This window comes from Hydra viridissima, unplaced genomic scaffold (genome assembly GCF_058129835.1).
Source record: "Hydra viridissima isolate aposymbiotic clone 2 unplaced genomic scaffold, HvirCarnegie_v1 scaffold_10, whole genome shotgun sequence".
NCBI classification, from domain to species: domain Eukaryota; kingdom Metazoa; phylum Cnidaria; class Hydrozoa; order Anthoathecata; family Hydridae; genus Hydra; species Hydra viridissima.
The window spans coordinates 5,421,169-5,434,868 of NW_028324309.1; the positions used below are offsets into that span (position 1 = coordinate 5,421,169).

Sequence of the window (13,700 nt, forward strand, 5' to 3'; positions counted from 1 at the left end):
TATTAAAGAAACTAGAATGTCTTTTGAGAAACATAGATGACAATATATTTTTAAGTAATAGCTAATAATTTAAGATATTGATTTTACACACACAAAACTACTGCATTTTCTTCTTATTTGTAGTATGAGCAATCTTGATTTTCTAAAAGGAATATTTTTATTTTCTTAACAAAAAGCAAAAGCAACTTTATTAAGAAAAAACAAGCAGCGGCTTAAGAATTGTAAATAAAATTTTAATTTCCTTTTTATGACCTTAAAACAATTTCAAAGATTTACTAAAATCAATTTTACACAAAATCATAATGGCTACTTTTAACAATCAAATAATGACTAATAGTCTAAATGGTTATCTAGCCTAAAAAAAAAAATGATACATGCAACTTTCACCTTTTGTGGCCAGAAAAACTCTAGTATGTAGAGCAACAAAATGTCAACGAATACAAGTAGAACATAAATCTTTCCCGCAATCCATGCTCTTTTTCTAAAACTTAAAACAAGATTTATTGAAAATTAAATTTTGAACCATCAAAAAAAAAAAAAAAAAAAAAAAAAAGAGAAAATAACATAAAAAAATTAATAACTTACATTTCCATTCTCTCCAGTACCGTATGATTTTTTTTAATGCTTACTAAATCATATACCTAAACAGTAAACTAAATCATATACTTAAACTCAAAAGAGAAAAACTCTCATGATTTTTAGAATTTCAAAAATTTAATTTGGGGAACTATTCTGAATCAGAATAAAAAATTAATCAAAGTTGTGATTGTTTGTTTACATGCATTTCTGAAAAATTTTTGTTCTTTAGTAGCAATTTATATTTAATAGAAATGGATGTTGTGGATGATGATGAAGTGGAAGTTAGCACAAAAAATGATTTCTAGAAACAATTTTGTAAGAAAACAGCAACAAGGTTAAGCATTTCTTAAATATTTCAACTTTCAACTTTTAATTAGATAATTTCTTTCTGTACATTTAAAGTTTTTACATGATTATGATTAATTTAAATAATGAATGTTAAGTTGCAATTTAAAAATTGATTGAAAAACTTTTTGAAAATAGACAGATAAATGGCTTCTTTTTAAACGAATTTGAAATTAAGTTTTGACATTATTAAGATTTACATAGCCATTTTTTAAGACTCTGATTTGGAACTCCATTGATTCACAGATAAAACAACTTACATTCAATTAAGGAAGCATGGATCCTAGGTTAGCTATTATGTAGAAACATGGGTCCTAGGTTAGCTATTATTTGGAAGCATGGATCATAGGTTAGCTATTATTTGGAAGCATAGATTTTATCTTGAGTGTTAGTAGCAAACTCTGATGTTAAATATTTTAATATAACAAGATGTAAACTTTTTAATCATACATGTATTATGGAAGAATTGGAACTATAGGTAATATTATATCATTTCTCTGAAAAACATTTGTTGAGTTTAACTAAAAATGGTTCAGACAGAAACAACTCAGTAAGATACTTGAAAAAAAAAGCTATCTTAAATATGCAGTGATAAAGTAGACCTCTAAATACCTGATATTATCTGTAATAAACTATTTTTAAGCTTTTTTGAAACCAGTCTTTAAAACCAATTTTAAAAATTTAGCTGACACTTTTAAGTCCCTGTAAAATGCCACTCAAGATGCAAACATAGAGGAATGAAACTTGTCAACAATATGGAAAAAATAACTATAAAAACTTTTTACCTTTTCAGTTCTTGAAGTAATGTTTTCCCAAGTGTACATACTCTTTATTCTATCATGATAATCATGAGAGCTAGGAAAATGACCAGACTTATGATCAAAGATGGCTTTCTCAACAGCTTCGTTTAAACCTATCACATAGTATCATGAAACATAATATTTAATAATAATTTTAAAAACTGATTTCATTATCTAAAATAACACTTGATATTAACCTTTGATGCTAGGCTCACACAAATATATCATATCAGGTGGTAAGACTTCTGGAATACCTCCTACATTTGTACTGACCACTTTTAATCTAAAAGAAAAAACTTTACAAGAAAATTACAAAAGTATTATGCTTCAAAATCTTTAATTTTTTCTGTATTTATTTAAATCCCATAAGAAAAATCATGAAAGCATTATGTTTTAATGGCTTCTGTATTTATTTAACTACCTTAAGATTTTAAAGCACTGTAGCAATATTTCAAATTAATAATGGCAACATTAGATGTTAAAAAACAGACCCACATGAAGCTGCTTCAACAATAGCCATGCAAAATGCTTCAGTTAAAGATGTATTTAAAAAGATGTCTCCTTGTACTAATACATCGCGTACTTCATTATGCTGCAGCTCACCCATGAACAGTACTCTTTCATGAAGTTGGTATTTTTCTATCAACTCTTCAATTAAAATTTTTCTTGGCCCATCTCCTCCTAAATATAAACATTCTACTAATAAAAACATTCTAATAAAACTACTAAAATAAAAACTAATAAAATTTATTCTACTAATAAAATATTCACCAAAAAAAAACTGAAAATTGAAATCTCAAAAAGACTACTTAATTTAAAAATTTATTTATAAAGTAATTTTAAAAGTTTATAGCGCATCTACATAATGATATTACCAATCAAAAATTGTACTTCAGGAAATTTTTCACAGATCTTTGGTATAATGCCCACTAATAGATCAACACCTTTTCGATAAACAATGCGACTAATCACAACCAGAGTTACTACAACCAAACAAACTATTAATGAACTTTGTTTCTACATATTTAAACAACACTAAAAGAAATGAAATTATATCATTTTTCATATAAACGATAATTAAAATTACACCTTTGTCTTTGTGTCTGCGTGAAGGATCAGGCAAGAAGAGAGTTGACTCCACAGCATTTGGAATGACAGAAACTATGTCAGGATATAAAGAAGCTCGAAGAACAGTGTTTTCTTTGCTAAAATAAAATTAAAACAATATTTTAGTCAAAACTTAAAGAGTTTTGAAAACTTGATTCCATTAAAAAAAAAAAAGTAAAAATACCTTGTGTTGGATACACAGATAACATGGTCAACGTCACTTAGTGAAAACTCAAGGAATTTGTTAGTGATAATAGAAGAAGCATCAGCAAAACCAAATAAAGAGTGATCTGTGAAAACAGTTTTTAAACTCATTGTCTTTCCATGCACAAGTGCATCATGGCAAAGGGTAGAGAAAGCCTTAAAAAGCAAAGTAATAAACAAAATAAGCTAAGAAATGAAAAAATGCAGGAAAATTTTTGATGCATGAATATATACAAAAAGTTTGCATACCGAATGACCATGAACAATAGTGATCTGCTCCCTGATGAATATCTTACGCAAGGTTGGAAAAGTTGAATATATTGTCGGGAGAGCACAGTTGTTGTAAAAGATACCAAATGGTAAATAATAAATCTGATATTAAAACACAAGTTATCAACACCAAATTGATTGAAGTAATAACTCTTTTACTGTATATTAATGTGTATAAAACAATTTATCTCCTATAGTTATGGCTAGTGTTGAAGTTGATCTCATCTATTTTAACTTTAAAGAGAAGTTTTACTTTTTTATGCTTGTTTAAAAAGTGAACATTTTTACAGGAATTTTTATATTACTCTGCTTTCAAAAATGATTTTAAAAATGGCAAAAAATTACTTGAATGATATTTATTCTACTAACACTTTTTACTGGTATCAATTTTCCTACGAAACCTGATGTCTTTTACATTATCAAAAAATGATTTTTATAATTGCTCCTGAAATCTCATCACATGTTTCTTACATCTATTGAGATATTGTTGATAGTCTAAAAAAGTACTAAGAGTCTTAACAAGTAGAATTAGCCATGCTTTTGTTTGCAATAAAGGCCATGTTTCTCTTTGCAATAGAGAGGTTTTAGTTTTTGAATACACAGATCGATTTTATTTTAAATGTGTTTGTTTAAAAGTTAGATTTAACAAAAAAATTAAAACTATAAACAAAAAAATTTAAAAAAACCTTTGAAACAAAAGGGTCCATTTGTGGTTAATGGACTCTTGTTTTAAAGTTTATTATTCCGTATTTTAAAAAATAACTGTCTATGTAAAAATGGTTTTGATAGTTTAAGATTGTTTACTGAAAAAAAACAATAATAATGACAAGAATGTTTAAAATTAAATACCTTTAGATTTTTTAAATAGTGAATTCCTTTCTTTTGGCCATAGGCATGTGTAATCACCACAACCTTAAAATAGTTAAACATTATCTTCATAAAAAAATCTCTTCATAGTAAATTCAAGTGAATCAAAATCAGTGCATTCATGATTTTGGAAATGCTCAACACAGATTTTTTAATTTCATCACAGATTTTTACTTAATTTAAACTCCTACTTGCAGTCATAAAATATAAAAGCAATTACTTTTAAACTTTAAATTTGTCATTTTTTGAATTGAATTTAAAAAAATGCCATTAAATAAATAATAAAACAACTAAAAAGTGGGGAAAAAAAACCTTATGCCCTTTTTCAATTAGATGCTGTGATAGCTGGTATATATGACTTTCAACTCCTCCTTGATTTGGATAAAAAAAATCAGAAACCATACTTAAAAAAAAAATAAATAATAAAACACATTTGTACCAAACATCTAAAACTTTCTAAAACATTCAATAGAAGGCTTTCTAATTTACTTTGTTGATTGAACAATACAAAAGGATATTAGAGATTCTTTATTTAAATGCACAGCATTTTATTTAATTTCAATCAACAGCAACAAATTTTAAAACTTACCATATATGATGCTTCATAATCTATAAAGTTCATTCTTGATCTCTTTTGAAAGAGAACTAAGTTTTATGTAATTCTAAATTTTTAAATAACAAGCTTTGTTATGTTTTTTGAACTAATATTAAGTGGCACCAAAGATTCAAGAAATTGCAAACAAAAGAAATTTTGTTTAACTTTTTTTTTAAAGTAATAAAATTACTTATTACCATTCCTCACACCTCATACCCACCATTCAATCCTTTCCTTGCACACAATTCAACTATTTAATACACACCAAACTGTTCAAAAAGTAATTCAATAAAAGTATTCCTCTCCATGTTTAAAAAATCATTGTTAGCATAAAATAAACAGAGAAAAAAACTTGCAGATCAAAGGGCTCTACTTTCATCAGGTTTTCAGCATTTAAACAACAGCAATAACATTGATTATTATAATATCTAGTATAATAACTATAATATTATTACAACATTATCTTATAACAGCTACAACATATAACTAAGAGTTCATTCATAAATGATGTAAATTCTGAATACTAAACCAAAATGAATATTGATCTAAATGCATTTTCATGGAAAGTTTTAAAAAGATAATAAGCTTTGTTTCAGTGACATAAAAAACAAATAAAAATTCTCAGTTTTTGAAACAAAGTTTTCATATTTTTGATAATCAAATCAGGTTAAACTTCCCACAACATAAAAATTGTTTTGCAAGAAATATATGAAGCATCATTGTTTGCAGCTTTTTGGTTAAGAAGCTACCCAAACGTGTAACATGCAAATAATTCCTATCATCCAACTTATAATGCTTGCAACAATTCAACTAAAATCCTATAAGATAAGAATTAAAAGCAAGCTTAATGTATAGCATTAACTTTAAAACACTACTTAAATCACTAGTCTTTTTTGACCAGAATACAATCATTTTCATTTTACCTCTAGAAAAATTTGAGCAAGATTCTTTAATCTAGAATTCTTTGATTCTGTAAGTTGTACCATGCAATCTTTTACTTGCTCACAAACTATTTCTGTAAGTAAACAAGTTTTATAAATACACATACATAAAAAACCTACTTTTAAGTTAAAAGACTTTAATAGAAATATTTTAACTTCTTAAGGTATGTTATATACTGCAATATGCTTTCTTTTAGCAATAAAAAATGATATACTAATATATTGTTTGTCTGGCTGTATTTGTAAAGATCAACATACCGGCTTTACTTTCAGGAGTTACAAGGTACATAAGAGTTGTAATAGCATTCAATACAGTCTCCTCATTTGAACTAAACAAAGTTTTAAAATATGCAATTGAAAAAATAAGCTTTACACTATGCAAAAAGACATCATTAAACTGACCTTGAGAGACATCCTATAATACTTTCAACACCATCATTCTTTAAAATATGTTCTCTATTTCTATCATCTATAATGAAACAAAAAAAAATTAAAAAAAATGATTTTTTATCTGTTACTTTGTTAATATTACAAAAAAACCTATCAGATTCTATTTTAAAATCATTGTCTGGTTAACAGTTTGTAAAAAAGTTGAGAGGAAAAGTTTTGATAAAACAGAAATCAAAAAATTTGGCAAAAATTATTTTTTGCAAAACAATTAAATAACAGCAAATGTAACTGAAAAACACAGAGGAAAAAAAAAAGCAATTTGTTAAAGCTTATTTATAATTAAGATAAAAATGGTCTAGTCAAAAGGAAAGCCTTGAAAGAAATAACAATAAAAAATGGAAAACAAATCAACCCAAACAGAATCTGAGTTGTAAAGCAGTGAACCATAGATCTACTACAAACACTTACATATGCATAACTAATAATTAGGCTTATAATAAATATAATAACTGTAAGTGGCATAAAATAGTAAACGTTTAACAAGTAGTTTAACACATAGATAAAAAACACATTAATACCTTTCTTCTTTTACTCTCCTGAATTGAGGTAAATAGTAATTTTTTGCAACAAGATTAAAGTAGTTTTGGAAGTAGAAAAGCATAAATTTTTTGATTTGCCTCATTTATTTTGTTTGCATTGTTAAGTTGTGGTATGGCATTTATTGTTTAAAAAAAATCAGCATTAACCCACTACTCCTTCTTATACACCTTACAAAGTGACTTTTAGTCTTTTGAAGGATTAACATCCTAGTAAGGTGATCTCAAATATTTGACAAACCATGTAGACATTTTGGATTTTTTTTGATAATGCAAATGTATGGAAAGCTTGAAAAATATTAATTGTAAAAACTGCAGGATATGGAACCATTTTCAAAAAACAAAACAAATCACAAACCATGTTCCAAAACTATCCATGAAATGCTCTTACAATGTTAATGTATAATAGAGGTCTTATGCCAAAGCTTATAGAGAGAGAAAAAGATGAAAAAGGTGAGAAAAAAGAGTAAAACAACAGCTCTAGTCCTAGTTTTAGTTGTGTACATACACTCTACCAATGCTCAATACTCTACACAACTTTAAACTCAATACTAAACTTTATACGCAACATTCTTACGCATGAATGCAAATATGTGACATAAACTAAATGCAAGTGTTTAAGTTATCAAACTCTTTTATTTACTATTTTTTGGTTTTTATAAAATGCACATAAACATATTTAAGATCTTTGCATTTTTGTAATTAAACTTGAATATGTTTAAGTGAGGGATTTTCTAGGAAGCAAAAGTTATATTATTTAGGAAGCTTATTATCTGTACTAAATTTATATGAAATCTGTAAATTATATCTGTTTTGAAGTTTTTCAGACAATTTTTTTTAATCTGTTTTAAAATTTTTTACAAAAATAATCCCACTCTTTATATTTTCGTGGAAAATCTACCTAGACAAAGATTACATAGTCCAGCAATACCAAACTCCATGAGCTTATCATTTTCCTCACTCAACATGTCTAAAAGAAAGAATTCTTAAAGTTTTTTTTCTCCCCATAAATGCCATAAATGGTAGGGAGAATATGAAGGTTGTGTTACACATTACTATTCCTATTACTATTTACACATTACATTACTAGATCAGAATGAGCAAAATTTTATAAAATACCAAAATAAATTATTTAAGCACAAAAATAAGTAAGCATACAAAACAGGGCATAAAATATTTACCTAAAATTATATTTAGATATATAAATATAAATACCCAAAAATAGATCAACCACATTTAACTTGCGCAAATGTTCATAGTTAATAGGATCATAAGCAAAATTAGCAAGGTTAGCTAAAACTTCTACTTTTGATTCTAAAATCAAAAAAAAAAAAAAAAATTCAAAATAAAAAAAGATTTGTAGTTGATTTTTTTAAATGTCAATTAAACCTTTCACTTAAAATCTCAAATTTGTGAAGAAAAAAAACACCTTGCTTATCAGTATCCTGAAACTCTGTTACAAGAGCTTGCAAATACTCAAATCTTCCTCTTCCACTTTTTTTGCCTTTCTCATGGACATAATCTTGTGTAGAGAACATATTAATCCAGAGTACATTTTTTTGTAATCAAAACATCTTCAATCATTATCTAAAAAAATCTAGCACTCAATTTTCATTACAAAAATCTTAGTTTAAAAATGTAAACAGATTATTAATACTTAAGTTTATAGAGAAAAAGTTTTTAGAATTGTGATATTATTATAAACACTGAATAAACCCAACTCAAGTTTAACTAAAGACTTAAGATTAGAAACCCTAAAATTTCAAATTTAAGAAACCAATTTTAATTATTACAAAGCCTAAATAAAAAATACTTTTTAAAAAAAAAAGATTGCGAAGCATTCATTGCAATCCACTAAAAGGACAAGATTGAAAATCTATTGAATTGAGGAAAATGGAATTAAAATTTGCAGTTTAACAGTGAATTATAGTTCATAGGAAATGTTTAGGTGCAATATTTTAGCTGCACAACCTTTTAGTAACTTACATACTATAACATATTGATAGTGTCGTTTTCATTAGAGTAGTATTATTTTCATAAATATTTAATCATTTTTAATTGCAATAATATTGTTCTGGAGGTGAAATAATACTCACATAATATTTTTATTGTTCTAAGCTAAATTTAAAAAAAAAAATTTTTTAAAACAATTATTTCATATTTAAGACTTAAGAAAGACTTAAAAAACTTTTTTTATAAAATTTGATACATAAAAAAATCAATAAAGCAATAAGTATTATACAACTTTTTATGCTTTTAATATTTTAAGGTCTTTTGTGAAGCAATGAGGTGAATCAGTGTGAAATACTATGTTAATGCAGTTTTGGAACATGACCATCAACATAAAAGTTTCTTGTAACCTTTGGCAACTGAACAGTTATACCATCAAGTTCTTTTTTTAAAACTATTTGACAACCAAGTCGAGAATTGTCTTGTAAAAATGGAGCCATGTCTAACATGTCCTCTTCTTCTTCAAGAGGTTCATCCAACTTATCAAGAAAATCAGTATTTACATATACATGACACGTTGAACATGCTAACGAAGCTTCACATGCACCTTCTAAATCAATTTTATGTTGATGAGCTAAATATAAAACATTGTCACCAACTTTCCCTCTTACAGTTATATGATTATTTTCACGATCGATGTATGTTATATTTACTGTTGTATTTTCAGAACCTGTATCATTCCCATTTTTATGGTTATTACTAAATATATTTGAAACAAAAAGATTTCTTTTATGAGTGAGTAAAATATTCTTTGAGAAACCATATTCAATCTGAAGAGATTTCCAAAAACTGCAAGTTTTACAAACAGACAGTTTCAAAGAGTGAATAGATTTTGTGGCCTTCCAAAAAGTTCTATAAGTATTCATCTAGAAAAAAATATAAAATAAAAATTCTAGAATCACATTTATTCATAGCTATAAATGACAGCCATCATTTTTAATGGACATTCAACTTATTATGTTTTACCGATTACAAAAAAATTTCACTTTAATTGCCTATTATTGAACTTGAGATAACATCTATTAACATATATTCAAAGTTTAAAGAAATTATAAATTTTATTTTATTCTTAACCAATATAATTTTTGCAGAATACTTTCCTAGGATGCTGATCTCAATTAAAATTAAAATAAAAGGCTATAAGGTCTATTATAAATAGGTTATCCTGAAAATCATTCCATAGAAAAGATTTTAAATAGAATTAAAATGTGGTGAATCTTATGTAAATATCATAAATCTCTAGATGTAAGAAAGAGTCTTTTTCATGATTTATCTAATTATATTTTGTTATTTTCTTATTGATGTTTTTTTTTTCTGAAGAAAACAATAAACATTAAACTTTTTTTTTTCATCCAAAAAAAAACAATAAATAAACTTTGAGAGCTTGTTCACTTGTATGCGATCAAAAATTACAGTAACATAAGTGAAATCGTTATGAAACCCTAACCAATGATCTGGCATTGTAACTGTTAGAATACTATACAATTATTGAATGAACTATTTTTATTCTGTTTGTGCTGCAAGTTTTTTGGCTTTTTTCTTTTCTAATTCTTCTTCTTTTTCTTTTTCTATTTCTTTAACATATTTCTCTATATCCTCTGTGCTTAGAAGGTGCATTGGTTCATCTTTTCTCATTACAGCCATTTCTACATTTTTACCACCAGTTTGAACAACCTGAAAAATATTTCTTTTTAAATTAAAAAAATTTAACTGTAGTAGGAGATGGTTCTATTTGATAAACTATGTTTAAAAATTTATCTGTGATAGGAGATGGTCATTTGATAATCTGTGTTTAAAAATTATTACTTGGCTAAAATATTGACCTTTAAGATAATTTAAAAAATCCTAACCTCCAGTAAGGCTTTCAAAGCAAGTTTGACGACGCTATCATTATTATTTGCTTCTTCATCTGAATAATTTTTCTCTAAATATTCTTGAACTGTCTTAGAACTTCGTCCAATTGCATTAGCCTGAAACAATGATTATAAACATAAATCATCATGTGATAAAATTTACATTAAAATTATTTTCTTAAACATTTATCATACCTTCCATTCGTGATAGGTTCCAGAGGGATCTGTTTGATATAAATGTGCCGAACCATCATCATCAAAGCCAACAATTAACATACTAATGCCAAATGGACGCATACCATTACTTTGTGTATATTTCTAAACAAAAATACTTCTGGAATTTGAAAATTATAGAAAGCTCTAAAAAAACTATATTTAGGTGAAAATGTTTTAAAGGTATTTTACTATGTATCAACTTACTTGTTTAAGACTAGCAATATACCGAGTAATATATTCCAAAGACACAGGATCTTCAACATTTAGTTTATGACTTTGACATTCAACACGAGCTGCATTAACAAGAATGCGAGCATCTGCTGTCAGACCTTGAATAAATCATTTTAAAACATCAGAGATTTTAAGAAATATATAGTTTTAATTTCTTTAGCAATCAAGCTAGTTATATTAACAAAAGTTCCAAAATTCAAAACAGTTTTAAAAGAAAGAAATACATTACATTCAATGCATAAAAAAATAAAAATAATCATTTAAGGATTTAGTTCACAGATAAAATTTTGATCTCAGTAATTATTTGCCACTGTTTTAATACAGCACTGACACTTTCAAATTTTGTTAATCTTTCCCAAAGCTTTTTACTATTTTTTTTTTTTTTTTTTACTAAAGCTTTTTAATATTTTTGAGATCGTGTCAAACTTTAAAATAATATGTCAATAAATTAAAGTCTACCATTATCAATAATTTGATGTTTCTTCACATGAGTCATCTGCATATGTAAAACTTTTGATAAAAATAAGGCAAATATTATGTCTTTTTTAAAAATAGGCTACAATTTTAAAAAATCAAAAATTATATATGTTATAGAAATAATCAAATATTATACACTAAGTAATTTCTTTTACTCAAAACTGCCAATTAAAACTAATTTTTCAGATTTAATGAGTTTTTGACAATTTTGCATTATTAGAGTGAACTTTATAAAATATATTTCTTTCATATAGATGCTTAAATTCTCAGAGATTAGGACACCTTAGCCTCTGAAGGCCAAAAACACTTAAGGCCTTTTAAACCCTAACTTTTTCAATCTTTCTAGATTTACTTTACTGATTTACTTAAATTAACTTTTATATACTTCTTAAACTTCCTGTTCTAAGAAAATAATTTTTAAAATTCTTAACTAACAAATCTTTTTTTTGGTTTCTAACACAGATTTAACACAGAAACACTTTTCAGCTTATATATTAATTTTTTAAATAAGACTTAGTCTTCATCATGTTATAAATGTACATTTATATTAGTTTAGTATATTTCTTTGTACAACATTTTTTTCAATAGGCTATGAACTGAAAAGGATAACAAAAAGATGGGGAAGAAAAAAGAGCATTAAACATATTTTTAAAGTTTTGAAACATGTTTAATGCTCTTTTTTCTTAAAAATAATAACTATTGAATTTATAAATGACTAAAAACAGTTAAAACAGGAGCTTATTAATAATCAGTGAAGTTTTTTTATTAACCCATGGTGTTCTATTCAAGGTAAACATTACAGATTTTGTAATGAGGAAACAGTTTTCAGTTTTAAATTTTGAATAAGAAAATAATTTAACTTTCAATTATATTGTAACAAAATGTATTTCAGTATTTTACTCACTATTCCTATTGTTAGGAAGAGGTTAATAGAAGCCTAGAATTTTTTCAAACACTTTTATCTTGGACATTCTTATATAGACCTGTGGGTAATATTGTTTTAAAAAATAATTAAATAGTAAATAGAATAAAAAAGTTAGTTAAGAAATCCTTAAGAAACCTTGATAGAACTAACATGAATTAATTTTATCTCATATTTAAAATAAACTACAATTTAAAATCCTCCTAATTTCACCATGAGATTATTTGTGTAAACATATTAATACAAAATAAAAAGCAAGATTCTAAAGCAACATTTTGCTACCTGCAAATGCTAAAAAAACATGATCATCTAAGGGAAAAATCTTTCGTACTGTTCTAGCTTCTTGTAGTTTGGCTACTGATTTTCTTTCAACCCCTAGTGCAACAATATTGGTCCCCCTTACACCAACCTAGTTGAAAAATATAAATACTCTGAGCTATTTGTGAGAGCTATGTGGATTTTAGTAATGAAGAGCAAATAAAATTTAACTTCCTTTTTTAAGATATTTTTGCAAAAAATAAAACATCAAAATACTTTACAAAAATTATTTAGTTAAGAGTAATTCATCAAAAGTGCTAATATAAAAATTTAAGATTATTGTAAAACATGAATTACTGCAGTAGATCCTTTCTTTACAGCTTCTTGAGCATATTCAACTTGAAAAAGGTGACCATCAGGAGAAAATATTGTAATGGCTCTGTCATAGTTTGCAGACATGCTTTATGAACTTAATTTCTATTTAAAAAAACAACAACAACAACAACAACGTATGTCTCTAACTTCTCAGCAATACTGCCTTTCAAATAACATAGAATTTGATAGCAGTATATTATGAATTAAAAAACAACATATATTTAGCATATATCATCCCTTTATCATATTCTCTTTTCTAGCTTGAACAAAATCTAGATCAAGGATTACCTCGAGACAATCTAGATAAAGGATTACCTCGAGACAATTTTGATTGAGGATAACCTCGAGGGCATTTCAGTTGTAAACAGAAAAATATTGAAAATTTTATGGACGCTATGATATGGTATTATAGTTATTTTTGATGCCTTTTTTTGCCGAAGTATCTAAAGACCTAACAATATACTAAGGCTAAGCAGAACGGTACAACAACTAAACGTAAGTTACATAGGAAAATATATTAATGAGGCATACAAAAAACTTAGAGCTGTTGAGAATAGTCGATTAGATTTAAAAGAATCGTTAACATAATTTGCATAATTGCTTTAATTTTTTTTGAAAATGTTCTTAAATTGCTGTCATCATCTCGAAGAGTAAGATCCGAACT

The 13,700-nt window shown here is 26.2% G+C and overlaps 3 protein-coding genes across 8 annotated transcripts; all 3 read right to left on the reverse strand.

Moving 5' to 3' along the window:
- Positions 1-21: 21 nt before the first annotated feature.
- LOC145192940 (phosphatidylinositol N-acetylglucosaminyltransferase subunit A-like) lies at positions 22-4,898 on the reverse strand. Of its 5 annotated transcripts, none has more exons than XR_016456394.1 (13): positions 4,762-4,882; positions 4,485-4,575; positions 4,155-4,217; positions 3,285-3,407; positions 3,016-3,191; positions 2,814-2,929; positions 2,600-2,707; positions 2,220-2,405; positions 1,922-2,007; positions 1,710-1,837; positions 586-641; positions 388-487; positions 22-142 (listed from the first exon to the last, which is right to left on the reverse strand). XR_016456394.1 is itself a non-coding variant. In XM_090100410.1 (13 exons), the coding sequence occupies exons 5-13, from the start codon at positions 3,144-3,146 to the stop codon at positions 98-100; spliced, it is 954 nt and encodes a 317-aa protein (XP_089956536.1). In that variant the 5' UTR covers positions 3,147-3,191; positions 3,285-3,407; positions 4,155-4,217; positions 4,485-4,543; positions 4,762-4,898; the 3' UTR covers positions 22-97. The 5 variants fall into 5 exon arrangements, 4 of the variants coding, with proteins under 4 accessions (XP_089956536.1, XP_089956535.1, XP_089956534.1 ...); XM_090100410.1 differs by having other exon boundaries at positions 388-481; positions 2,216-2,405; positions 4,485-4,543; positions 4,762-4,898; XM_090100409.1 differs by having other exon boundaries at positions 2,216-2,405; positions 4,485-4,543; positions 4,762-4,898.
- Positions 4,899-4,909: 11 nt separating this feature from the next.
- LOC149882781 (armadillo repeat-containing protein 7-like) lies at positions 4,910-8,347 on the reverse strand. Of its 2 annotated transcripts, XM_090100413.1 has the most exons (7): positions 8,124-8,344; positions 7,910-8,008; positions 7,596-7,664; positions 6,111-6,177; positions 5,967-6,037; positions 5,691-5,782; positions 4,910-5,585 (listed from the first exon to the last, which is right to left on the reverse strand). In XM_090100413.1, exons 1-7 carry the CDS (start codon positions 8,230-8,232, stop codon positions 5,574-5,576), a joined length of 519 nt encoding a protein of 172 aa, XP_089956539.1. In that variant the 5' UTR covers positions 8,233-8,344; the 3' UTR covers positions 4,910-5,573. The 2 variants fall into 2 exon arrangements, with proteins under 2 accessions (XP_089956539.1, XP_089956540.1); XM_090100414.1 differs by lacking the exon at positions 7,596-7,664 and having other exon boundaries at positions 8,124-8,347.
- A 1,727-nt stretch (positions 8,348-10,074) lies between these two features.
- Positions 10,075-13,700, reverse strand: LOC149882782 (proteasome subunit alpha type-7-like). Its single transcript, XM_090100411.1, has 6 exons — positions 13,019-13,700; positions 12,686-12,812; positions 10,978-11,102; positions 10,753-10,875; positions 10,555-10,674; positions 10,075-10,378 (listed from the first exon to the last, which is right to left on the reverse strand). Exons 1-6 carry the CDS (start codon positions 13,118-13,120, stop codon positions 10,208-10,210), a joined length of 768 nt encoding a protein of 255 aa, XP_089956537.1. The 5' UTR covers positions 13,121-13,700; the 3' UTR covers positions 10,075-10,207.

Bases quoted from the DNA above. Each gene is read 5' to 3' on its own strand.
- LOC145192940 (XM_090100407.1), bottom strand. The intron at 2,008-2,215 runs GTCTGTTTTTTA...TTTTTCTTTTAG, and splicing joins GTTGAAGCAGCTTCATGTGG to ATTAAAAGTGGTCAGTACAA. The intron at 488-585 runs GTAAGTTATTAA...TCTTGTTTTAAG, and splicing joins GTACTGGAGAGAATGGAAAT to TTTTAGAAAAAGAGCATGGA.
- LOC149882782 (XM_090100411.1), bottom strand. From the start codon at position 13,120: ATGTCTGCAAACTATGACAGAGCCATTACAATATTTTCTCCTGATGGT. The intron at 12,813-13,018 runs GTAATTCATGTT...TTTTTCAACTAG, and splicing joins TAAAGAAAGGATCTACTGCA to GTTGGTGTAAGGGGGACCAA. The intron at 10,675-10,752 runs GTATGATAAATG...TCATTGTTTCAG, and splicing joins GAACCTATCACGAATGGAAG to GCTAATGCAATTGGACGAAG.
- LOC149882781 (XM_090100413.1), bottom strand. From the start codon at position 8,232: ATGTTCTCTACACAAGATTATGTCCATGAGAAAGGCAAAAAAAGTGGA. The intron at 8,009-8,123 runs GTGTTTTTTTTC...TTTTGATTTTAG, and splicing joins TCAGGATACTGATAAGCAAG to AATCAAAAGTAGAAGTTTTA. The intron at 6,038-6,110 runs GTCAGTTTAATG...AACTTTGTTTAG, and splicing joins ATTATAGGATGTCTCTCAAG to TTCAAATGAGGAGACTGTAT.